The following is a 26,784-nucleotide window of genomic DNA, read 5'->3' on the forward strand; positions in this document are numbered from 1 at the left end:
AAATCTGTGTGTATGCACGGTTAGTGAATGAGGCCCAAAGATCATACTAAAACATGGACCTGAAGCTGGATATCTGGATATCGAATAAATGCTTAAATGGCTTTCCGTACGCCCCTCTAAACTTGCAGTGGACACTGTCAGAGCAGCTCCCAGACAGGCCCTGAAGAAACTCCTCAGTCGCATCAGGAACCAGAGGAGCGAGTCAACAAGCTGCAACAATGGTGTCAATGCAGCCCGTTCTCTCGTCACCGTCGCCAGTCGGGTCTCAGAGAGGGACACGGATGTGATCCCAGAACGGGATACCATCGTCAGGCCTGGGGGAGTTGCGGAGAGGGATGCGGTTGCTGATTCAGAGGCACTTTCGGAGCGAGACATGACCATCGACACAGGCTCCCTCAGCAGCCAGCCCACCCAACCTCCATCGTCATCTACAGGTAATGCTGCATTCAAAGTATCTCACTTAGGGCTGCATAGGGGTGGTCAATTTGGTAAATTCCTTGTTCACTCGAGCTTATTAATGCAGCCCTATGGGGGTCACAAGCCAGCGCAAACTCTAGGCCCGTCCCAAGCCCGGATAAATGCGGAGGGTTGCGTCAGGAAGGGCATCCGGCTTAGAATTACAAACAAATATGAGCATTCATCCAAAGAATTACAGATCGCCGTGATCGTGGCTCGGGTTAACAACGTCCACCACCGCGGCGTCATCCTACAGTGCGACGGTGGAAATTCAGCTACTGTGGGTCGAAGATGGAGAAATGGAAAGCGGGTTCTTAGGCAGAAAGAGAAGAGGAAGCAAAGAGCCTAGAACTCAATGTAGGAACTCTGAATGTTGGGACTATGACAGGTAAAGCTCGGGAGTTGGTTGACACAATGATTATCCAGGAGAGAGACACGCCCAGGAGAGCAGGTGGAAAGGCAGTAAAGCTAGACGTTTAGGGACAGGGTTAAAATAATTTTACCATGGTGGGAATGGGAATTTGTCCGCAATGTACAAAAACCCACTTTTTTTGGGGGGGGTAAGTAAAAGACACTAGACTCTGAATAAAAGGCCAACATTGGACCCGCATTCATGAGGTAGCAGCCTACTTCATAAGGGTCGATTGCTAATCGCATAAATTACTTTATTTTTATAAATGATGCATTGTTAGTGTCTGCGTTTTTTACAGATTGACATTTTGTTTCCATCACCAGCAAAGCCCATTAGTCATCTGATCCCGGCAGATGCTCAACACCAAGATGACCTTTCCTCCAAAATCCTGGAACTTGAAATGGAGCGAAAGAAAAGGGTAAGGGATAGTCAAGGCACTGGCGAGCTTCGGGTAAACGAATCGTTTCACTGATGCCCCCCCTAAGGCAGTTCTACTCATGCGTATTGTGATGATTGACTGATCAATTGAAAGCATACAGCAGCGCCTGAACTGACTTTCCAAAATGTATTACTTCAACATATACCGTATTTTCATTACCATAGGGCGCACAGTATTAAAAGGCGCAGTCTCAGTTACGGGGTCTATTTCTGTATTTAACACATAAATAAGGCACACCGTATTATTGGGCGCAGGCATGGTAAAATATACGCTAGCTTAAAGCCTACGGTAGCATGCATGCACGCTAAAACAATGTTTTTACAAAGGCAGCGGGAGCAAAACTGAGTTTGGTTGTACTTTATTGAAGTATTTAACAATGTACTCACGTTATTTTTTTATCAATCCTCATCCACAAATCCATCGAAGTCCTCATCTTCTGTATCCGAAATGAACAGCTGGGCAAGTTCTCCATCAAACACGCCAGGCTCCCTCTCCTCATTGTCAGAGTCAGTCTCGTTGCCGGGGGGCTGTTCAGCAATGATGCCAGCTTTTGTGAAAGCTTGGACAACAGTCAAAGCAGATACCTTAGCCCAAGCATCCACAATCCATTCACATATGGTGGCGTAACTTGCCCGTCATTGCCTCCCAGTCTTAGTTGCACTTGGTTTTTCACAGCGGCTGTGAGATGGGTGCGCATGGAGTCACAGATCAACAGGGACAGTGATGCGTGGAAAAAAGCATCCAGTCTCTTTACGTACACCTCACTCAGCCACTCTCTCATTTTCTCCTCGTGCATCCAGCCCTCTTGATTGGCCTTAACGATGACTTCGGCTGGAAACTTTTCTTTAGGCAGCGTCTTCCCCTTGTAAATCACTATAGGTGGCAGTTTCTGTCCATTACCATGGCAACCAAGCACAACAGTAAAAGCAGACTTCTCGTGCCCCGTTGTGCGTATCGCTACCGTGATGGTCCCCTTCTCTACAGTGTGGTTCACCGGGATGTCGAAAGTGAGTGAACCCTCGTCCATGTTGGTGATGTGGTTGGGCTGGATGTATTTGTCGGCAATCTTTTTACCGCAGTAGAAGCGGAACTTGGCCATCTTTTCCTTGTAAGCCGCCGGAAGTTGCTGGGCCACAGTAGATTGCACCGTTTCATAAAACGAAAGCACCAATACGGACCCCCTCGAAAATGTTCGATTCTTATTTCTTCTGCAAGCGTTATTGCCCTCAGTCGAATGGTGACTGAAGAGACGCTTCTCCCGGCTGTTGTTTGCTCATTAATCCATTGCTCGAGTTGGTCTTCCAGTTCGGGCCACCTTGCCTTGTTTCCGCGGAAACTCATCTTCGTCTTCTTGACTTGGCGAAGCTCGTTTTCCTGCTTCCTCCTCTTGCGAACCATGGATTTGTTGATCTTGAATTCTCTCGCGGCTGCTCGATTCCCATGTTCCTCCGCGTAACTAATAGCTTGCAATTTAAACTGTGCTTCGTAAGCGTGTCTCTTCGTAGGTGCCATTTTCGGGGGTCCTTAGCCAAACCGATGTTGTTTTGCACAATGCACATACCGGCGCTGTATACCTACTGGGGGCGTGCCTTTAGCGTCCTCCTTCACGCGCAGCCTTCCCCCTTTACGTCCGCATGCTGTCCTCAGCCACGCCCGCTTTTCCTCTCTATAAGCAGCATGTCGGCAGGAAATGGTCCCAGTGAGTCGAGCGCTCATCACACAACATTTATAGATTTTGGAACTTGGTGCACACATAACGCGCGCCGCATTATAAGGCGCCACCGCCCGTTTTGGAGAAAATTTTACTTTTAAGTGCGCCTTATGGTCGTGAAAATACGGTACTCTACTTGCTTAAGACCAATTACTGTACTATTTTCATATTTAGACAGGGCATTAACCGAATAGGTGATTTTATTTTTTTAAGCGAACCAGTTTGCATTTCAGTTTAGTTTTTGGGATTAAGTTTTGCATGACCTTTGCTTCATTCTGCAGGAGCTGGAGCTGGAGCGGGAGAAGCAGCAGCAAATGGCTTTGCTGCAGGAGTTGGAAGAGGAGAAAGCCCAATTAGAGCGGCTTCTCAATGATATTCAGCAGGAGGGAAACCACCCAAAGGTTACTGTGGCCCAGGAAATTGCTCTTAAACAAGCAGAGGTACCGCCAGTCCATGACCAGGATGTTCCCAGAGGTCGAGAGGTAAGCAGATGCTTGAATACATTTTTTTTTTTTTTTTTTTTTTTTTTTTTTTCTTGGTCTTGATTTTCAATCGTCTAGATATGCATGAGTAATTTCTTGATTGATACTACAGCTGCTGACTCCTGAGCACACCAGAAGGATCCGAGAATGTCAAGAGCGCCTCCTGGAACAAAACAGGTGTGTTGCACCATTTGCTGCTTTAGTTCTATGGTAAACCGCTGCTATTTGCAGTGGATAGGGACCGAGCCCCGCTCCGAGTAGCGAAGAACTGCAAGTAATTGATGCAACCCTTCTTTATTATTTTATATATCATTGCCTATATCATGGGTCACAACCATAAATACTCAAGAGGCATTTGGACAGTCTCCCAAGGGGGGGAACGACACTGTGAGCCACAAAACCCTTTTGATATCTAAAGTGAGGATAACCTGTGTATTTATGGTTTGTTTCATTCATGACATCAATGAACTGCTCCAGAGAACATGGCATTTTATTTCTATACATGACAAAAATATTTTGAAATCTGGGGGGGGGGGAAAGACTCGTGGTTGAAGCTTACTTACAAATAAAGTCGTTGTCTACTTGAGTCGTCCTTGTATTCATGAAATCAAAGCCAAACTTTAATTATTCACCTGTGACCAACCAAAAAGGCAAATCAAAAATGTATATCATTCTGTTGCATTAATTCAGCTGTCACCTTATTAAGGAATATTTCACTTGTAAAATCTAAATGTAGAATTTGTATTTTATGTATATTATTTTAGCTTCTGAACCTCAGCGTAGCGCGTCGGCACATCAGGGCTGTAGATGTCATCATTTTCACACATGATTGTAAACTGTCATCTGTGAGGCGCGAGCGATGCTTGTTTTTCATATACCTGTTGTGCATGTAGTTATAAACACTTTATTGCGGGTTTACTTAACTGGGGTCAAATTGCTCAATAAAACTTGGTGGTAGGTGTCTGTGACTTATATTTTGAGTGGGGAAACCACCATATTCATTTGAAAAAGGAACAAACTCATTTAAATTTAAATACTCATTCATTTTCCAAAGTCACAGAGAGCCACAGCAGAAGAATAAAAGAGCCACGTCACTCTGAAGGCCTATATTAATAGTTATTTAGTTAATGACATAAATACTTAACTGTACACCTCCACACATTAATCCAGTAATGCACATGATAAATTTTGCATTCAGGGGATTTTTATTTTATTTGTTTTTTTCTCTCTCTTAATTCAACTTGTAGAATTAATCAACAGTCTATGGAAGTGGCTCGACGGCACCTGGAAAAATACCAACATGCTCTTCAGGTTCATCGCAACGCGGCCAGCGCGCCGCCTCCTCTGCCACAGTTGCCCTCTGTGGAGCCACAAATTGCTATGGAGGTTACCTCACGAGGGTCTGCTGCTCTAACCTTCCCTTCCAGTCTTCCCTCCCCCAGTTTCAGCCTTTCTTCCAGCCCGCTGCCCGCTGAACCGTTTGGAAGGTCAAACCTTCCAGTTCACCAGATACAGGGTGTCTCAGATCTTGCCCCTTTGAGGCGAAACTTAGTTTCAAGAGTTGCTGAGCGAGCTAGAAGCCCAACAGTAACCATAGAGTCACTTCCGTCTAAAGCGGTCATCAGAAAAGTATGTCCTCCTAAAGCAGTCACCAGGGGGATACTTCCTCCTGAAGCCGTCACCAGAGGGGTACTTCCTCCTGAAGCGGTCACCAGAGAGCCACTTTCTCCTAAAATATTTACCAGAGAGCCAATTCTGCCTCAAGTGATCGCTACAGAGTCACTTCATCCTAAACCAGTTACCAGAGAAGTCCTTCCTCTTCAAGCGGTCACCAAAGAGTCCTTTGCTCTTAAACCTGTCACCACAGACTTCCTTCCTTTTAAAGCGATCACCACAAGCCTTCCATTCCAGCCCATCCAAACAGTCACATTGGGTCGCCCTCCGCTTCCTCGATTTCCGCTAGCTGGATCCCCTGCAGATGACTACTCGGACCGGCAGAGACCTCAGGAGTTTTACGAGCGGCAAAGGGAGGGCGAGGTGGAAAGCTTTGAAGAGCTGCGTCTGCAACAGCGAGAGAGCTTGGAGCTACTGAGGCAGCAGAAGGAAACATTGAAGGCTCTGATTAATGTTGATGCGCAAGTGAGAGTGAGTTCACTCTCTTCTGACACAATACGTTCCCTGTTGCTGTTAGTAGTGTAATAACATCTCTTTCAATGTGAAAGTCAAATGCTTGATGGATGGCTGTTCTTTCCAACCCACAGCCGCAAAGTGAGGTCTCAGCACCAGATGACGCTGGTCAAACCCGCTCGGAACTACTTTCTTCTCTGCTCAAAGTAATTGAAAAAGCAAACAAGGGGAGTTTGTCCCATGCGAGACATCTGCAGGTGGAAGATGTCCCAAGTCTACAACTCCCATCCACCAGCAGGGCAGGTAATGCAGGGTGTTGGATTGGGTTCTTTTTTTACAGTATACTTATTTACTGTCAAGCCCCGCATGTAGGAAAGAAGAGCCACAGTCGTCTGCACTTTTCAGCTGTTTATTGAATGCCAGAAGAGCACTAAAACACAAACAATGAGCACACACATGAGAAGCTGCTGTTGGCCACAGCTCACGTCTGGAGTCACTCAGACTCCGGTGTTTCCCACTTAAACAGTTATGAGGTGGGCCGCCATGAATGAATTTTGGCCGCAACTGATGGATTTTGACTTTGGCTGCGCAGATTGTGCCGCTGTGTCTCCTAACCGATACCACCGCTTTCCTTTCTGATACGATACTGCAAAGGCAGTACCTCAAGTGATAGAAGTAACAAAAGTATTTATATTTACATTTGAGAATCGATCTTGTGGTATCAGAGGCATCTACATTTCAGACAGTGTCGATCCTTCCGGTTCTGCACACTCGCACATGCTGTTTTTGTTGCATCTGTTTATTTTTTGGGGGGGAAACAATCCATCTTGGTAAAAGCCCATAGACAGTCAGCAGCATCTTCTGAGTTTAGGATTATGCTACAAAAACACTATTGCGGGAAGCGAACCAAAGTTGCAGCACCGCATGATGTTCACACACTGCCCATGTTTTTCTTTTACAATTACATAAAAACATTTTTTGACATCCACTACTTGTTGCAGACAGTCATATTCACAATGAAATAAATACTTTTTAGACTGTCACTGTCAATCTTTATACGAAGCTAGCTATGATATGCCAATTACGTAAGAATCCATCATGCATGGTTATGCTATACCCCCTCAAAAAGGGTTTGGTTGTGCGGTTGTAACCAACTGAGAAAGTTAATCACACCAGTGCTACTAATGGAAAAGTTAGTGTAGAGCCCTGTAAGTCTTTGATTTTACATTTATGTATTTTTTTTTTATTTAAGGATTTTTTTAATTTAGATTTTTCATTTATGACTTAGGCGGTGTTAGTTTAAATTTAACATTAATTTGTTGTTTTTAAATGTATTTTCAAATTAGCTTCCATTTAAAAAAAAAAAAAAAAAAAAAAAAAAAAAAAAAAAAAAAAAAGCTATTAAAATCCAAATCAAACTTTTTGGGGAAGTCGTAAACGGCAATGCACAACCAATCCCCAACACCCAGCCATCAAATACCCACCACTGCAAACAGATTATAGGCCTGTGGGAAACACTGGATTTACAGACACGCCACCCCACCAGACCCACATCTTAAAGGACATGACAATATGTACTTTATTTTATTTTATCACATTTTATGCTTGCATGTGTTCAAATATGTTTACAATGTGTTAAAAATGTGTGTTTTAATTTAAATGTGTTCAAAGTGTGTGGTAAAACATATTTCTTTGCTCTTTATTGCTGATTTTCACATACATAGGTGGGTCTGGAATGTATCCCCATGATGAATGAGGGTTCACCATATGTCATGTTCCTTCATTCTCTCCAGCCTCGCTCCATGCGCCTGCTCGAGCAGCAAAGCCCCCAGTGACCCGCATCCGGCTCGGCACGATGATGAGGGAACAGCACGAGCTCAGCGCCATACAGGAAGTTGAGACACCAGTGGATACCAGCCAAGTGACTGGTGAGTATAAGATGTCTGCATCCAACTCGTTGTCACCATAACAAAATTCTGACTAATATACGGTACCTGCATAAAGTATTGATACCAATACTGCAACGATACAATGACAAAAACCTCCAACGGGGAACTTAAATTAAAATTTGGAGGAGTCCGGTTGCAGAGGTTTTCCAAGGTCAAAGATCCTAGCATCAAAATGTTCCGATTTTTGTGGCCAAACTGTCAAACAAAATACAAATGGCACATTTTGTTTTCCTTTACGCAACAGATCGTTTTTCAGATCGTTTTTTTTGGTCCATGAAAATACCATGAATGAAAACTATTTTAATCACACTTACGGACAACAATCCATGAACATGAATAAATGTGTTCACCAAAATACAAAGTATTTATTTATTTATTTATTTTTAAACACATCTAAACCCTTAAATAGGTTCCCATTTATATACAAAGAAAACCAGTAAACTGGCACAAACAAATTGGGGCCTAAATTTCAGTACAAATTGAATTGTATTGCTGGCAAACATTTCAAGTAAAGCAGCACAGGCATCTCAGGACAAAATTTTAAGTAATACTGAGCAGGCGAATTAAGCTGAACTTTCAAGTAAATCAGAACAGCTAGGTTTCTCACAGTGTGTATTACCCATTTCAAGTAAATAAGGATTTTGTTTGCCTTTAAGCAACATCTCAGCAGCTGCATTGAGACATTCCTTTACGATCGAAACATTGCTACATTTTCACTTACGTTGCCTCAAAATCCACGCTTATCAGAGTGAACATTCATTTGCTTTTTGCTGGGCTGTCAGTTGTGTAGCTCTACCATACTGGGCTCTCTGTTTTCTTATCTTGCATTGTGTTTTGGACTCTTGAGTTCAGTGAATATGTTTAGTCAAAGGATTCATGTTTCGTTTGGAAGTGCCACTTAACGTTCCTGCATTTTTATAAAAGCCACTCTCTCTCAACATAGGCGTTGTCTCATACAGTATGTTTTGTGCTGGCTTCCAGAACAATGAAATAAGAATACTGGTCCTTTTGATAAATTTTCAAATTGTCTATTTTCTGAGTCAACATTCAGAACCTTTGAAAAAGCCGACAATCTCATCACCCGCCCTAAAACGACTGTAAAAGCACAGTGAAGGTCCCATACACCGGCGAAGGGCTTTCGGCGTGCAGCCTTGCAACATGCCCGCAGCGTCTGGAAGCTCAGAGATTTCTCTATTCTTGACCATTTTGAAGCCTGATTTCACACAATTAGTGTTTTAAAAAAAATAATAATAAAAAAATAATTATCCATTCATTCATTGTCCTGTGGTGTTGAATTTACAAGACATTTTTTGGGCCTGTTCTGTGGCACTTTTAAGCAGTTGAGGCTATTAGTTTATTTGATAATATAACATAATTTGAGACAGCAGTTCAACTGTTAATACTAATTTAACAAATGATTCTCTCACATTTTATAATTATAGCACTGTTTAAAATATAAAAATTGACGATTCAAATAAAAAAATGTTTTCACAAAATGTAGCTGTGTGAAAAGCAGTTGCTTTTTCCTCTTAGTTTGGATGGCTCATTTCTTCAGGAGAAAATATGCTCACTCGAGCACAGTTATATTGAGCCAATTATGTGAAGTCTACTTAGTGAGCAGGTTAATATTCCTACTAGGCTTTAATTTAGGACTGAAAGTCTTCGTAATTGGCTAACCCTTACATATAATACAAGGTGCAATAGACAGGCAATTGGGAATTAGCATAGTTGTATTGAACCATTTATGTGAAGTCTTATTAGTGAGCAGGTTAATATTTCTGCTAGGCTTTAATTTAGGATAATTTTATTTTCTTCATAACTGCTTCTTTAAACATATGGAGCAGCAACCCATACAACAGCTCATAGAACACTACTCACAGGCATATACTTTCTGTAACACGGTTTCTGCTCTCAGGCCCAGAGGATGTTTTCACTGTGCCACAACACACAATGGACTGGTCTCAGCAGGAGCCCTGTGACTTCTCTGTGGCCACCGAACAGGCTCTGCAGACGCCTTCCATGTCAAGTTCAAAGAGGTCCGGGCCAGCCCTCTGTGGAGATAAGCTGCTGATGAGGATTGGAACATCCCCAGACTCTTCCCAGCATGGTAAGTAAATTTTAAACCACCGCCCCCTTCCGTATTGACGGTTTTCACTTTAACCATAATATTTTGACTGACTGACATATGTTTAAAAATGCAATTATTTTTGTTGTGCATTTAGTTTTACAGTAAACCTCAACTGGGGTGTCATTAAACAGTTTAGGGCATGCTACGGGGGGGGGCAGAAGAACAAGCATCACAGGCTTGCTACAAGCAACATAGAGTACATTCAGGGTGCGTTTACAACGCAGGAACTTGCATACACAAGTGTATGCAAGTGTGCGTCAGACATCATCAGACAGCCGCGGCACAATCGTTTTTCTTAGATCATAAAATTTTTATGATCGTGAAACATTTGTTTGCAGTTTAAGCTTAAATGAAACCCGGCTGGCCACTGTGACACCGCCAAGCCATTCAAATATACACTATATACAGTATGTATATATTGTTTTGCAACAACGGTTAACTATATTTATAATTTCATGTGGATATGTGTAGTGTGCAGTCTCTGTCGCCAAAATGCATGCGAGCGATGTATGTGCGCCGGGTACAATCATTGAACGGGTGAGGCAGCTTTCTCAAAATATCCACACTTTCGCCTGTATTTTCGCCCACTTCCTCTTTGTGACAACCCATATCTCCCTTGACAATCGGGTATGTTTTTGTGATTCAAAAAAGGTAATACAGTACAATATAATGTACAGTGGGTACGGAAAGTATTCAGACCCCTTACATTTGTCACTCGTTATATTGCAGCGATAAGCTAACCCCCCCCCCCCACTCATTAATGTACACACAGCACAAGTTTTTCACACCTGGATTTGGGGATTCTCTGCCATTCCTCCTTGCAGATCCTCTGCAGTCCTGTCAGGTTGGATGGTGAGCGTTGGTGGACAGCCATTTTCAGGTCTCTCCAGAGATGCTCAATTGGGTTTAAGTCAGGGCTCTGGCTGGGCCATTCAAGAACAGTCACGGAGTTGTTCTGAAGCCACTCCTTTGTTATTTTAGCTGTGTGCGTAGGGTCATTGTCTTGTTGGAAGGTGAACCTTCAGCCCAGTCTGAGGTCCTGAGCACTCTGGAGAAGGTTTTCGTCCAGGATATTCCTGTACTTGGCCACCTTCATCTTTCCTTCGATTGCAGCCAGTCGTCCTGTCCCTGCAGCTGCAAAACACCCCCACAGCATGATGCTGCCACCACCATGCTTCACTGTTGGAACTGTATTGGACAGGTGATGAGCAGTGCCTGGTTTTCTCCACACATACCGCTTAGAATTAAGGCCACAAAGTTCTATCTTGGTCTTATCACACCAGAGAATCTTATTTCTCACCATCTTGGAGTCCTTCAGGTGTTTTAGCAAACTCCATGCGGGCTTTCATGTGTCTTGCACTGAGGTGAGGTTTCTGTCAGGCCACTCCACCATAAAGCCCCAACTGGTGGAGGGCTGCAGTGATGGTTGATTTTTATAGAACTGTCTACCATCTCCCGACTGCATCTCTGGAGCTCAGCCACAGTGATCTTTGGGTTCTTCTTTACCTCTCTCACCAAGGCTCTTCTCCCCCTGGCTCAGTTTGGCCAGACGGCCAGCTCTTGGAAGGGTTCTGGTCTTCCCAAACGTCTTCCATTTAAGGATTATGGAGGCCGCTGTGCTCTCAGGAACCTTAAGTGCAGCAGACCTTTTTTTTTTGTAACCTTGGCCAGAACTGTGCCTTGCCACAATTCTGTCTCTGACCTCTTCAGGCAGTTCCTTTGACCTCATGATTCTCATTTGCTCTGGCATGTAATGTGAGCTGTAAGGTTTTATAGAGACAGATGTGTGACGTTCCTAATAAAGTCCATCAACCATCTCAAAGATGATCAAAAGAAATGGACAGCACCTGAGTTAAATGAGTTACAGCAAAGGGGCTGAATACTTATGGCTGTGTGATATTTCAGATTTCTTTTTTTAATATATCTGCAAACATTTCAACAATTATGTTTCTTTCTGTCAGTGTGGGGTGCTGTGTGTACATTAATGAGGGGAAAAAATATCTTAAAAATGATTTTAGCAAATGGCTGCAATGTCACAAAGTGAAAATTTTAAGGGGGTCTGAATACTTTTCATACCTAGTGTATGTGGAGTTTCCCATTGCAGCGTGTTGGGAGATGTGCAGGGCTCAGTCGCTCAATGTGAGTCGCAAACTGTAATTTTTTAGTGACTCACTGATTTCCACTGCAACCAACAATCCAAAAAGAATTAAGATTGATTTCATAGAGATTTCTGTTTTCTAGGTTCATATGACCCACTCTCATCAGACTTCGGAAGGGGAGCCGACTGCGTTGGCCCGGCACCCATGATCCACAGCTCCCTCCCAGATGATTCCAGGCCACCCGGAGAGGCAAGTCAGCAGGTAGGGCTAATATTTTTATTCAAGCAGTGACCTTGCTTCTGGATACTGTTGTCATGTCCTCTGAGGTTCACAAGTTGTGGATCAATGATGAAAAATAGCCAAATCTGAGTGCCTTGGCGATATCTGCCTTGGCCTGTGATTATGCACGAGAAGCTTTTCCTGTGTGTGTGTGTGTGTGTGTGTGTGTGTGTGCGCGCGTGTGCTTTTGTGTGTACTGAGCGATGATGTAAACAAAATTACCTGAAGTGTATTTTACAACAAAATACATTTAATGAGGGTTTCTACACTTGAACTGAGCTCAGTGACTGTGTGTGCTTGTTTAATGTTGAATGATAGAGGTTTGTCTCCTTGTATCTGTTTGTGTGTCAATGAGTGCATTTGAATGTCTTTTTGTGTGTATGTACTGAGTGATGCAAGTCTCCTGACCTGATATGTATTTTTGACAAAAAATAAATTTTCATGTGTCTCTACACTTGAACTGAGCTTGGTTGTTGCGTGTGTGCCTGTTAAATAATAAAAACATTTTTCATCAGCTCTTTAAGGAGAGCATATTTTGTGTGAAAAAATATATATGTAAAAACGTTTTATGTCACTATGTTGTGGATATTCCCCCAATAAGGGTATGTCTGGAATATATCCCCCAAGATTAACAAGTGTTCACATTCTTAGTATTATTGACGGTGAACGTACGGTAGCATGACGTTTACCTGTGAAGTCATCCATCCACTGCCAACCCTAACTGAATGTGTGTGTGCGTTTGTATGTGTGTGTTGTGTCAGTATGCACATAGACCTCCTGATCCAGAATGCCTGTCCACCACCACCCTGTCCACTGGCAGCTACAGCACGAGTGATCCAGAGCCCAACGCCGGTGGGAAATATTTGCACATTAGCCGCTTTGCGCTCAGTATAAGCAAATACAACAGCACTATCTTAGTTTTTTAATCGTCCCAAACTAGTATTGGTATTGTCAATTTATCTTCTTAGACGCATAACCAACATAAAGCTTTGTTAATATTTGACTAGATCGCTAAAGTTAGCTCAACTGTGATGTTAATGTAACTTACCGGTCTTTATTTTTTTTATTGTGACTGATGAAGTCAAATGTCATTTAATTCTCCTGGCTCTTATCATTGATCTGTAACCCTTGCATGTTGCCTTTCTGTTTTTCCTCAGTCCTAAAATTGGTGACTTAAGGCCTCTTTATCCTCCCGCGGCCGACAACGCCCGCATTGCATCACGTGACCGACGAATTGCCCCGCCCAGCACCTCTGCGTAGCTTGCCGCGCACCCGACAAAAATAGTTGCTGCGCGTCGAAGGCGCGTCTCTAGTGATTGGTCCGTTTTAGTCACATGCTGTGATGACGTACCAGCATGCCCTTGGTTCTACATACCATCTACGCCGCCGCCTTATCGATCAATTTTTGCAGCATAATTAAACGTATAATCTGGTCATCTAGGTCCATTTGTACTGTCGCGGTCGACGTTGTTGCTTTGGTCCTTGTTACTGAAAGGAAAGTAAAAACGGCTACCAGAAATGGCAAAAAAAAATGCAGAGGAAACTCCACCCTATGGTGTCCTATCCAATACAAGCTGTAGCGACACCCCCGACTTGGAGGAGAACTGCACCACACTTTCAAAACGGTGCGCGTAGGTTGCGCTCGAGTATAAAGGCAAACTACGCGAGGGACAGCTCAGTGACGTCAGCGCAGTCGCCGTCCGCCCGAGTATGAAGAAGCCTTAAGTCTGACTGGACACAAGTCATGTGACTGGAGTCCCCCACCTCTGGTCTAAACCATTTGTTGTGCCCTTATTAGGTAAATCTCCGAACCTTGTCACCCTGGAGACTTCTCGAGTTGGCACCTCCTCCCTGTTTGGTCCAAACTCCTCCAGTCCTGCTGCAGCCCAGCACCACTCAGCCTTGCTCGCCTCTCTGTTTAACGATGGCAACGTCCAGCGCATCATTGACCGATTCGCTAAAGAACTCGATAGCTCTCTAAGCACAGCGGATAAAAGCACAGGTACACAGCGTGCTGAAGCTACTTCTTTGTTCATCATAGTACAGTTTAGGGCAGTGGTGGGGTAAACCAGAGCCAGAGGTAAACAAGTATTATTTCTCATTTAATTATTGCTTTTGTAAATTAGTTAATATTTTTATTAATGAATCAATTCACCAATTATCGGTATTTCTTGAGAGAAATGAATCAAACATGAAGAAATACTGGAACATTTAATTTGACCAGTTTTAGGAAAAAAAGGCTAAGTTAAGGCTACAAATATTAAAGGACTATTTGATATTGTGAATTGGGGATTCTCAAACTTTTTGGCTCCAGGGACCTGTTACATGAGATTTGACATTTTTCCAACAATGTCTTCTAGTGGTTATTTATCTCTTATAGTCTCGTCACCCAAACTGGAAGTGACATCATGAAATGAGACAACGGTGAGAAACCAAGTGTATACAATGAATCCTACTCATCTCCAAATAGATGTACTGTACATATGTGTAATATTTTTTTATAATACCTGTAATTATAATACTTATAATTTTTATAATACCTTATTTACATTTATTTTACCACGTATATCAATGTACGTGGCCCACTCCTGGTTTAGGGGATCAGCTAACTGAAGTGAAGTGTACTGGTTGGTGGAAACTGAACTTCTGATTGCTCATTCTGTTAATTTGTGATTATCCTTGTTTTTGTCCAAAAATTTCACACAATTTTCCGTTTTTGGTCCGCAGACAGCGTAAACTCTGTTTCGGAGGAGCCTAACTCTTCGTTTTCTGAGCAGTCCTTGTACAAAATATCTGGGAGGCGAGGGGAGGACGACGAAGCATCTCATGTGACTCTTCCCCCTCAAGCCGTCCACTCAGATCTGCTCGCCTCGCTGTTCAATGACGGCAACGTACAGCATGTCATCGACCGATTTGCCAAAGAGCTCGATAGCTCTCAAAGCGCCGCGGGTAAAAGCACAGGTACAACGCATCTAAGCTGCTTCTTTGTTCACTACAGTACAGTTTAGGGCAGTAGTGGGACGTACAACTTGTGTTCTTTTTAAATTGTATTATTTATAATTGTTCATGTACATTTGTTTTTAATATTTTTGATTAACAATAAATCAACTTACCAATTATTAAGAGAAATAAAAACTGAAGCGATACATTTTAATTCAGCAGTTTTAGGAAGCCCAGTTTAAGAACCCATGTCAGTGTATGTAACCCATGGGCCATACTTTGCCCAGCCCTGGTTTAGGGGATCAGCTAACTGAAGTGAACTCTACAGATTGGTGGAAACTGAGCTTTTACTTGGTTATCAATATGTTAATTAATGATTATCCTTGTTCTCGTGTAAGATGGTACACAATGTCCACTGTTTCTGGTCCGCAGACAGCGAAGGCTCTGTTTTGGAGGATCCTCACTCTTCTCTTACCGAGCAGTCTTTACAACAAGTCTCTGGGAGGCGAGAGGAGGACGACGAATCATCTCATGTGACACTTCCCTCTCAGGCTGCCCACATAAGTGACCTGGTCAGTGACCAACACTCATCTGAAAGGCTTTACAATTCATGACAATTGGGTTTGGTTTGCTTACTGAAGGATGATGTAAATCTACTTGACTTGAAGTGTCTTTTAGAAATAGGATACATTTCGTGAAGGCTTCTACACTTAATGTGAACTCGTTGAATTACTCTTGATGACAGTCATTTTCACATTGCACTTGCTCAGTGTGAAAGGCCCCCGTGGCAAAGCTCAACAACGACGGCAGCGGGGTGTGGCCATCCCATATTTGGAATTAGTTATGTAGCTGCCTAAAAGGAAGTCGGCAGGTTTTCCCACTAAGTTGACCGCAACTCGGAAATATGTATTTGTCCTTGTTGCAAAAGAAAGTCCTAACTTTGCTTATTTTCGGAGGAGGAGGTGATGCAGCAGCAAGAAATAGGAGTGGGTATATTCCATACAAATTTCAGGGCAGGATCTCAGAGTAAGCCCATTGCTGAGCTTGTATTTGTAGGTGTACATGGGTATAGTAAAAGTTAAAAAAATTCCGCTGGACGTTGCCGTCATTGAACAGCGAGGCGAGCAGAGCTGAGTGGACGGCTTGAGGGGGAAGAGTCACATGAGAGGCTTTGTCGTCCTCCCCTCGCCTCCCAGATATTTTGTATTAAGACTGCTCAGAAAACGAAGAGTTAGGCTCCTCCAAAACGGAGTTTACGCTGTCTGCGGACCAAAATGGTGTACTCGTAGGTATGTAATTAAGACAATTTAGTTTTAAAATCATGTGACTTTAAAAATGTGCATTCTATTTAGGTTTACGTTAAATATATACATCTATATCTAACCCTATATTACCTGTGAATATTCTCATACATCCAGGTCATTTCATTCTCAGGGCATTTAATCGATTGCAACTGTTCTGTTTGTCTTTGAAGATGTTTCGCCTCTCATTCAAGCAGGCTTCATCAGTTAATGAAACAAGGCTACAGTATATTATGTTTAAATAATGAAACTGCGATGCACCCTCGTGTTTACAAACTGCGGATTTACGGAGTGTTTTGGAATTAAATCAGGAAACTTGTCTTTTCTCATTTTAATGAAATCTTTGCAAGGAGAGAGACGGAGAGGTTAGTTGCTTCGCACTTCTCCCCGTCTCTGAAGAACACGCAAGCGCAACACACAGTTCAAACTAAATAGGAGGGAGATGAGGAAAGAGAGACCAATTCACACAGTTATCCTTGAGTGAAAAGGGAGGCTCTGAGAAGGGAGGAAAAAACTATCGACCAGGTACATTTAAAAAAGTCACACATGAACAAACTATTGAAGTAATAAAAATCACACAGAAACTATGGGATAATATAATAAAAGAATAAGACTATTTTGTCAGAACAGGAGGTATTTTCCACCTCCCATGTGGCCATTTGCATGGGAGCTAATTTGCATAATGGACTGTAAACTAGAAAGTTCATCTCCCTGGTTGGCATTCTGACTCCTGGTGCAAGATAAAATAGTTAAGGCAACAACAAGCTGCGGAGGGGGGGATAAAGCATACATCGGGTCGATTAAGAGTGACATTTATGGGATTAGGAGACTAACTGACATAAAACAGCATTTTAACAACTATACAATGGCACTTGACAGGCTGGGAAATCCTCTGATAGCAAGCCACCATGTTTGAATGTAATATTTTTTTTTTTTTTTTTTTTTTTTTCAATCGTCACTGCGGTTCTACTAGTGCGCTGACTAGTCTTACTAGTGAGGAAAGCGAGAGTACTAGCACATGGACCTGAAGCTGGACATCAAGTATACCAAATTAATGCTCAAACAGCTTTCCATAACTGTAAGTAACTGTTTGTTTGGTTTCTACCTGAGGAACAGCTTTTCAACAAGGGTCCACTCTTGCCTGTTTATCTTCCAAAATTGTGACCAGACAATCCATCCAATGATGGAGCAGCTTTCGGTGTGCGAGGATCAGGACTCGTTCAGACCTCTAATGGCTCAGCTGGCGGATCAGTCCTCCACCCTCCTCGCCGATCACAGAGACGCCACCATGGAGCGTCTGGTAGATCAACCATCAGCTCAATCGTCCATGATCGGTCAGCTGCCTGTCCCGCCACCTTCTGCCGGATGGGACTTAACTCTGAGTCGCATCATGGAAGAAGTCTCCCTAGAGTCGAGCCAGCGTTGGCGGAGAGGCGAGCGGGAACCCTGTGTGGGTCAGCTGATGTCTCGGGCAGAACGGTCGTGGTTGGACGAGAGTCAAGAGGATAGCTCGATGAGACCTCTCGTCGGGGAGTTGGACATGTCTTCCGGCCAGGACAGTGGAACCTCAGGTATGTAGATTTATGAGTCCCTTTTAAAAAGCTCCGAGGCAATGGCGAAGATTCTGCGTATCTCCTATGACTGAGGAGTTTTCGAGATGGGAGTTGTCGCTCGGCTGATGTTTTTGCTTCAACTTGGAGGCAGTTCTCCACTCACTTCACAACGAGAAGCAGTTTGGGAATTGAGCAACTGAAAAATTCTTCATAAAAGAGGAGGCTTCAAGCTGGTTATTGCCATTCACAGTTGACGTTTTTGAAACTAAACATGAAACAAAGAGAATTACACATCACTTTGCCTTAGAAAGTTCACTGGTTTAATGCTACCACAAAATGCAAATTGCCATAGACAGGCTAAAAAGTACCATCTATGTTGTGGCATTACAACCCTTATAATCAGAATCAGAATCATCTTTATTTGCCAAGTATGTCCAAAACACACAAGGAATTTGTCTCCGGTAGTTGGAGCCGCTCTAGTACAACAAACAGTCAATTTACAGAACACTTTGGGGACATAAAGACATTGACAAAAAACAATTGTGCAAAAAGATGCAGAGTCCTCTAGCACTTAGAGCAGTTCGAACGACTAATATTGCAATAGTCCGGTGCAATGACCATTGTGCAAAGGGCGCTGAGACTTCAAGGAGCAACTGATTCTTTTTAACCAAACGTGCAGCAACACATAGAAAATATAACAATACAGGCATATATTCTTAAAAAATACTAATATTACTGCATCTTACGGAAGAAGAACATTTAGTTCTTCATTTGTGTGTGCATTTATCTGTATTATACAGCCCTATAGTAGTCAAGGCACAAACACCATAAATGGTAAATGGGGAGCACTTATATAGCACTTTATCTACACCATCAGGTGCCCAAAGCACTTTTATCCCTTTGTGTACACATTTATTCTTGGGGTTGAACGAATTAGTCGACAAATTGACACGTCGACCTTGCCACTGTGCTATGGCAGTTATAGCTTGTGGTCGACTGATGACACTTTTGGACACAGGCGTCTGGCTGAAATCAAAAGTTATTGGGTTCATGTAACAAACTGGCAGTAGTGCCTCAAGCTGGTGGCAATATTTGACTAAAAATTGACTGTCAAGCAAGGTGTGTCGAGGGGTACGGTGTGCCTCCAGCACACACCGTGTGTGTGCACAGCAATGTACAGTATTTTGGGCCTTTTATTTATTTATAAATGTTTTTAATTACCGTATTTCACGACCATAAAGCGCACTGTATTAAAAGGCGCAATCTCAGTTACGGGGTCTATTTCTGTATTTAACACACATAAGGTGGACCGTATTATTGGGCGCAGGCATGGTAAAACATACGGTACCTTAAAACATACGGTAGCATGCATGCACGCTAAAACAATTTTTTTTAAAAAGCAGCGGGAGCAAAACTGAGTTCGGTTGTACTTTATTGAAGTATTTAACAATGTACTCACATTATTTTTTGATCAATCCTAATCCACAAATCCATCAAAGTCCTCTCCTTCTGTATCCGAAATGAACAGCTGAAATCAAACACGGCAGGTTCGAGTCAGTCTCGTTGCCGTGCAAAAGCTCGAACAATCCATTCACAATTTGTGAATGGAATGGATAGTCTTAGTAAAGCTGTGTTCGCCATCGGTCATCCATCGCTTCCATGCTGCTCGCAACTTTACTTTGAACGCCCTGTTTACACCGATGTCCAGCGGTTCGTCAAGCCTCCCGGAATGATGGCAAGCCCCGAGTTATTCTTTTCTCATTAATCCCTTGCTCGAGTTGGTCTTCCAACTCGCCTTGTTTCCGCGTTTTCTTTTTCTTTTTTTTCTGCGGAAACTCAGCTTCGTCATGACTTGGCGAAGCTGGTTTTCCTGTGTCCTGCACTTGCGAACCATGGATTCGTTGATCTTGAATTCTCTCGCGGCTGCTCGATTCCCATGTTCGTCCGCGTAACTGATAGCTTGCAGTTTAAACTGAGCTTTGTAAGCGTGTCTCTTCATAGGTGCCATTTTCGGGGGTCCTTAGTCAAACCGATGTTGTTTTGCACAATGCAAATAGGAAACCCCGGTACTATATCCCTACTGGGGGTGTGGCTTTAGCATCTTTCCCGTCCTCAGCCACGTCCGCTTTTTCTCTGTGTAAGCAGTGTGTCGGCAATAATTTTTATTTTTATTTTTTTATTTTTATTTTATTTTTATTTTTTTTTAAGCAAGTTGAGCGGAGCGCTCATCCCACAACATTTATAGATGTTTGAGCTCGGTGCACACACAAGGCATACCGCATTATAAGGCGCCTTGTCCATTTTGGATAAAATTTAAGACTTTTAAGTGCGCCTTATGGTTGTGAATATATGGTATTTTTAAAAAACAATTTAGACTGGCACAGAGACTTAAGAAAAATAGCAATGACGTCATCGATCAGTCGACGCATCACCTTAGTGTCCACGACTAAAAATGTGATGCTGTTCAAACTTTAATCCATTCACCAATTGGCTGCTCCCATGCAAGGTGCTGCCAGCCCCACTGGGAGCAATTTTGGGTTCGGTATCTTGCATAAGGACACTTAGACAGCGGACAGTTGGCGCTGGCATTCGAATCACTGAGTGGACGACCTGCTCTACCAACTGAGCCCCAGCCAACCAGCAACACAATGTGGGGCTGTAACGGATTAATGGCATTTCCCTTCATTTCAATGGGGGAAAATGATTTGAGTTATGAGCATGGTGATGAAAAGAAATTCTGGAAGAACGTGTGACATAATTGTCAATTAGTCTAAGAAGAGCCATCCTTCAATTTCTTCAATTCCTGGTTTATTCCTATAAATTCCTGTGGAAATCTTCTGTCTTTGAAAATTCTTGCAACTTTGCAACCCTGCTCACCGCACACATCTGTTTTTTCTCAGGTGAGAGAATGCGCGTGGATCTCAGCGCCGCAACGCAGGCCACTGTGCTGCCGTACCAATCATTACCCACTGAAGACTCCCATCACAGAACTTCCGACTCCAGACCGAATCCGCTCCCGCCGCCCCCGCTTGGCGCAGACTCCTTTCTCCCTTTGCCGGCCGAGGTCACCTGCGACGAAACGGTCAACCCGTCCGCCGTCTTTCGCAACTCCTCCGACGGCCACCTCTCGAGTGGAGAGCTCAGCATGTCGGCGCTTTCCAACTCTCAGTCGCACGACGACACCTCAGAGAGCGAGCGGTCCACTGAGTGCTTCAGGGCGGAGGACGGCTCCCACAGGATATCCGCTTGGCATCGCGTCACCTCTCCTCAGGTTGCGCGGCTATCGCAATCAGTTTTTCTGTCGCGGTCTGTTTTCTCTTTTTTGTGTGTGTGTCCTGTTCAGTTTTTTTGTACGTAATTGATTTTTGTGTGTGCGCAATGTGCATGTCTGTTTTTTGTGATCTAATTATTTTGTTTGATCGTTTTGTGTGTATGTTTGTTTGTCTAGTCTATTACGTGGTGTTTATTTGTGAATCTTTGTCTATCCCCCTTTGTTTTTGGGCACTTGGGGCTTGCCTCCACCTAAACATGTGTTACACACCTTAGAGTGCCATCACGTCAAAGTATTCGCCCCCTTGCTAATTTCAGGTGGTGGAGCTCTCGCAATCGGACGTGAGGGATGTTTCATCTCCCTTCAGCGTGCTGCCAGAGGAGGATGTGGAAGAGCAGAATGAAATGCGAGTTCCAGTTCCTGACCTCTCTGCAAAAGTTCAGCCAGAGCAGAGTTTAAACCTGAAGATTGACTTCACTTCTAAGTTATTGGTACACTTTTGGGCTGATTGTTTTTGGACAATACAGGGTGCTGTCATTGGCTTATCTGTGTCTGTTTTGTGTGATTTTTGTTTTGTTTTTTTGCCTGTGGTGTTCTGCGTTTTGTGTGTGTGTGTGTGTGTGTGTGCGTGTATGTATGTCTGGTTCTGTTTTTGTTTGTGTGTTTTGTATGTCTTCTTTGTGTGTAAATGCCTTTTTTTAGTGTGCATTTGTGTTTTTTGTTTGTCTGTTTTTGTTTGTGAGTCTGTTTTTTGTGTGTGTGTGTGTGTGTGTCAATTTTTGATTTGTGCTTTTGTGTGGATTTCCAGGAAGCAGGCAGTACGAAGGGCATCCTTGAGCAGTCCCAAATAACACTAGTGAGCTCGACGGACACCACACTGCAGGACAACCTTTTATCTGTGGTAGAGCCATTGTGGGAGGAGGAAGGACAGAAAGTCCAAGAGGTACTTGTTGGTATTCCAGAACCTTCTCAAGTCAATCCCTATATAAACTTGTTTCTTTCATAGGCATCCCAAACAACCATAATGGAGGAACCTTCAGGGGCCTCAAAAGAGGAGCAGAGCCCAACGCATGCAGGTAATTTACATTTGCCATTTATTTATGACATCAGTGTGACATACTTACGGCACAACAGGGTGGGCGAAGCGAGTCTCTGGAGTTCAACTTGAACTTGAACTAAGACTGGCATCATGAAACATTGTCAACAAGGTCGTCTCGTCGTCTTTTCCTTTCGGCTTGTCCCATAGGAACAAACAATAATTCACGCTCCCCTACGGGCAATTTAGAGTCTCCAAGCAACCTACCGTGCATATTTTTGGGATGTGGGAGGAAACCGGAGTGCCCGGAGAAAACCCACGCAGGCATGGGGAGAACATGCAAACGCCATACAGGCGAGACCGGGATTTGAACCCTAGGCCTCAGAACTGTGAGACAGATGTGCTAACCAGTCGTACACGGTACCGCGCGTTGATTGATATCCCCCCAAAAAGGTTTATAATTGCCTTTAAGTGCAGTAAGATGGCGGCAAAGCACTACCTTTGTCGAAATGAAGCTCCTTAACTCACTTCAACATAGTTCCTTGGCAGCGAGATGCCTCAAGATGGCTGCAAAGTACTGCATTTGTCTCAATGAAACTCTTCAAGTCACTTCAGCATAGTTCCTTAGCACCAAGATGCCACAAGATGGTGAGCACAAAAATAGTGAATAGGTGAGTTTTTCAGGAAATAATGGAGTCTCATTAAAAGGTTAATTTGTTTTTTGTAAAAAGTAATAAAGTATTGGTCAAATAAAGTGAACAATTTGTCTCCTGCATTAAAGAATTGGATAATTATATTTAGTTTTTAGCTAAGATTTGGTCATTTTATTAAAATAAATTTGCACATTTCTACATACACATTTCACTTTTTATTTTGTTTCCTCATCTAGAAATGACACGTATCCTGTCTGTCAGTTGTAAAAGTAAGATTTGGCCCTTGAAACCAAATGTTTGCCAACCCCTGCTATACGCATTCTTAAAGTGTTTGTGTGTGGTGAAGGTGGAAAATGAAAATTTAAATTGCGAATTATTTTATCTGCTCTTTTTTCTGGCATGCAGCCATGCTTCTTGAGTTCAACTGGGAGTCTTGGCAGCAGGGCGTCTTTGAGCAGAAGCGGCGAGCTCTGCAGCAGAGGTCGGCCCGCCGGGCGGAAGAAGTCAAAGCTAAAGGTGCGCTGGCCAGGACTGGAGTTGCGGCGGTAAAGGTCGCTGCCCAGTCTGAGGAACGTCCTCCTCGGACTCGACGGGATGCTCAACTTGACACATTCAAAACGGCAAAGTCCACTTTGGTCAAGCAACAAAAGCCCCAGACTCCTCCAGGTAGACAATTTGATAGGTACCTAGATAGACGGATGAAGGTTTGCATAGGTGACTGGATAGATTAATGGGTAGCTTGATCTGTGTGCCCCGGACATTGAGTAATAACTTGTTTTCCAGCAGTGACCATGTCAACAAGGCTGAACAACCAGAGCCAAGTCAAGAAAAGCAAACACGATGTTTCGGAGATGCACAAACGAACCCAGAGGTACTTCGACAGCGTGTTAAAGGAGACGTTATGAATATTTTTGCCAATCTAAAACAGTTCCCTGTTGTCTTACTCACAGAGGTGGATAGAGTAGCCAAATATTGTGCTCAAGTAAGAGTACTGTTACTTTAGAATAATATGGTACGAGTAAAAGTAGTCATCCAAATAGTTACTTGAGTAAGAAAGGACTCAATGAAAACTACTAGAGTAATTTGTGAGTAAATTTTTATTAGAGCATCAACATCAAATTAAAAAAAAAAATAATATATGGGAGTCGACATACACCTGCCACCATTTCAATTTTAAACTGCACAAAAACCAACAACACATGCATTGGGTTTTACAGAAACATTGGTTTTATTCACTTAAATGACTCCATGAAGAAGCTGTTTGCTGACCGGACTTCACGTTTGTGTGTGTGCTCGCTAGTTTTGCCACATCCACTGCCAAAAAAACAGCAAAAACATCTAACTTGAAAAAACACCTTGCGGTAAGTTGCAGAAGTGGGCTGAAATATCCAAGTTTGGCCAGTCACAATTTAAGAGCTGCATGACAAAGCTGTTGTTGACAAAGTCAGCCATCACTGCAGCCCACCACCAGTCGGGGCTTTATGGCAGAGTGGCCCGACGGAAGCCTCTCCTTAGTGCAAGACACATGAAAGCCCGCATGGAGTAAAAAACACCTGAAAGACTCAAAGATGGTGAGAAATAAGATTCTCTGGTCTGATGAGACCAAGATAGAACTTTTTGGCCTGAATTCTAAGCGGTATGTGTGGGGAAAACCAGGCACTGCTCATCACCTGTCCAATACAGTCCCAACAGTGAAGCATGGTGCTGGCACCATCATGTTGTGGGGGTGTTTTTCAGCTGCAGGGAGAGGACGACTGGTTGCAATCGGAGGAAAGATGAATGCGGCCAATTACAGGGATATCCTGGACGAAAACCTTCTCCAGAGTGCTTTCCAACAAGACAATGACCCTAAGCACACAGCACAAGAAAGTCACATAACCTCACACATTCTTCTATTAGGCTTCTCGGGCATGGGTATTAACATTAAATAAGCCAGCCCGGCTGAAGTCGCCACCATTTTGAGGTCGTCGTCGTTACCCGTTTACATTTAGACGAACAAAAACAGCAGCTTTCATGTATTGTATTATTTGTCTGGCACGGTCTACCCAAACGTGAATATTTCAGCTCACTTATAACTTCTGAAAACACCGTGCAGTAAATTGCAGATGTGTTGTTGTAGTTTTGACTGTGCATACACACACGCACAGCATCATCAGAATTTGCACATTCATGTTTTATTTTGTACATTTTTTTTATGATCATGCTGTGGTAGAAATATCAGAAGTTACTCACCATTTACTCAGTACTTGATTAAAATGTACACAGTAAAATAATTTCTCAAGTAATTTTTTGGGGGGACTACTTTTTACTTGAGTTACATTGTCAAGTCACCATACTCTTACTTGAGTACTTAAGTAACATTTTTGCTCATCAGATCAGCCAGTGTCGTATTTGTTGCACTGGTCTTTTGTATTTTTGCGTTGAGGTGCTGCGGGTCGCCGCCCTAGTTGTGGTCCCAGCGGAACCGCGAAGCACACGTAACGTTGGCGACGAGAGTTGATCCGCTTGTACATCTTGTATTAGGGAACACTGCTACAATTATTTAGTTTACGGATGTTAATGTTAAATGTATTAAGTGACCGAGCGATGTTAGGGATTATGTCACAACACAGAATGAACTAACTTCAAATTCAGAAATGGACAATAAAAACTGTAAAATATTGTATTTTTTTCCTGGAGGATGCATTTGGGATTCGCCTTTGAAGTTGGTAATAGCAAAAAGTGAAATGAAACAGACGATGATTATTTTAGTAAATTATTTTTCAGAATGAGAGGGCTTAAAGAGTAGGATGCTATTCATGTGGCACAGCCTGAAGCAGGCATCGGGTGCAGGTGGAGATAAGCCTGGCTCAAGTTAGAGGCCAGAGGAAAAAAAAAGGCAAAGAAATGAGGCAAATTTAATTTTAATCTTAAATTTTTACATCAACACGTACTCGAGCGTGTAAATGTTTTTCTGCATGATTTTTTTTTTTTTTAATGTTGCCTTATTGTACTCTTCAGTCTTCCAGATTGCTTAATTTATATTAAAATCAAAAAATTCTCTGCGGGGGCCTGGGGGATGACCCCCCCAACCAGACATTTTTTTTTTTTGTCACTCTTTTCATGCCTTTGGTGTTTGCATGTCTGGGAAACAAATCCGACTTACTGCCAGCAATGCGAACCAGACGTGACCGGTTGTACAGGGACCGAACAGCCCCTTTTTTTTTTTTTTTTTTTTTTTTTTATATATATATATATATTCATATAAATTGAGTTATGAGCTTGGTCACGAAACAAACTGGTAAGTGAAGGCACCACTGTATTACAGAACATTGTTCTTTCAGACTGTATGAGCAGCTGGAGGAGGTGAAGCAGCAGAAGGCGGTTCGCAGCAGAAAAGAGGCTTATGCCAAAAACAGACAGAAGGCCAAAGCCTTTCACATGGTAAACAGTCACTTTCCGTTTGAAGCTGCTACGCTCACTGACATTCACTCAACGGACACAAATGTTCTCTTCCTGCACAGAAAACCCTCCAGAAGCTCCGTACCAAGCAGACTCAACTATGAGTGACTCTGATTGTGGTTTTATACCTGTGTCCATTAAGATATAATTTTATCAATAAAGCTTTTAACTTATTCAAAGATTCCATTGAGTCAATTTTACTGTACATGGCTCCTTATAACACAAGACAGTAATTCTCTAACTTTGAGTAGAGAGAATTAGTATCACCATCTTGACCAACATTAACACAGTAGGCCTAAAAATTATACGGTATTTTATATTACTGTAAACCAATGTAATGTGCAGATTTAGATTAACGCTGCTTAAATGTAGAAAAGGAAAAATTGTACTTGAATGATTCAATTAAAATGTATCTAAATGTTTAAAAAGAAACAGTTCTTAAAGAGTGAATGCATATTTATTTAAAAGTTAAATACAATTGAACTGTACTTGGGCATTGATCCTTTT

At 42.8% G+C, this 26,784-nt stretch overlaps 2 protein-coding genes across 2 annotated transcripts in view; one reads left to right on the top strand and one right to left on the bottom strand.

Moving 5' to 3' along the window:
* cep295 (centrosomal protein 295) overlaps nt 1-26,455 on the top strand; it is a 43,643-nt gene extending 17,188 nt beyond the window's left edge. Inside the window, exons 9-30 of the mRNA XM_061682743.1 lie at nt 129-434; nt 1,192-1,286; nt 3,300-3,500; nt 3,613-3,677; nt 4,748-5,645; nt 5,762-5,930; nt 7,421-7,555; nt 9,492-9,683; nt 11,946-12,064; nt 12,844-12,934; nt 13,881-14,084; nt 14,810-15,043; nt 15,455-15,594; nt 17,492-17,894; nt 20,777-21,147; nt 21,465-21,638; nt 21,956-22,090; nt 22,154-22,223; nt 23,242-23,502; nt 23,620-23,707; nt 26,160-26,259; nt 26,340-26,455. Of these exons, the coding sequence (XP_061538727.1) occupies nt 129-434; nt 1,192-1,286; nt 3,300-3,500; nt 3,613-3,677; nt 4,748-5,645; nt 5,762-5,930; nt 7,421-7,555; nt 9,492-9,683; nt 11,946-12,064; nt 12,844-12,934; nt 13,881-14,084; nt 14,810-15,043; nt 15,455-15,594; nt 17,492-17,894; nt 20,777-21,147; nt 21,465-21,638; nt 21,956-22,090; nt 22,154-22,223; nt 23,242-23,502; nt 23,620-23,707; nt 26,160-26,259; nt 26,340-26,381 (4,493 nt within the window). The 3' untranslated portion in view covers nt 26,382-26,455. The remainder of the gene's footprint in view (nt 1-128; nt 435-1,191; nt 1,287-3,299; nt 3,501-3,612; nt 3,678-4,747; nt 5,646-5,761; nt 5,931-7,420; nt 7,556-9,491; nt 9,684-11,945; nt 12,065-12,843; nt 12,935-13,880; nt 14,085-14,809; nt 15,044-15,454; nt 15,595-17,491; nt 17,895-20,776; nt 21,148-21,464; nt 21,639-21,955; nt 22,091-22,153; nt 22,224-23,241; nt 23,503-23,619; nt 23,708-26,159; nt 26,260-26,339) is intronic.
* The window catches only part of slc8a2b (solute carrier family 8 member 2b), a 74,332-nt gene continuing 71,495 nt past the window's right edge, over nt 23,948-26,784 (bottom strand). Inside the window, exon 17 of the mRNA XM_061682747.1 lies at nt 23,948-24,684. Within this exon, the coding sequence (XP_061538731.1) occupies nt 24,626-24,684 (59 nt within the window). The 3' untranslated portion in view covers nt 23,948-24,625. The remainder of the gene's footprint in view (nt 24,685-26,784) is intronic.

This window comes from Phycodurus eques, chromosome 7, assembly GCF_024500275.1.
Source record: "Phycodurus eques isolate BA_2022a chromosome 7, UOR_Pequ_1.1, whole genome shotgun sequence".
NCBI lineage: Eukaryota > Metazoa > Chordata > Actinopteri > Syngnathiformes > Syngnathidae > Phycodurus > Phycodurus eques.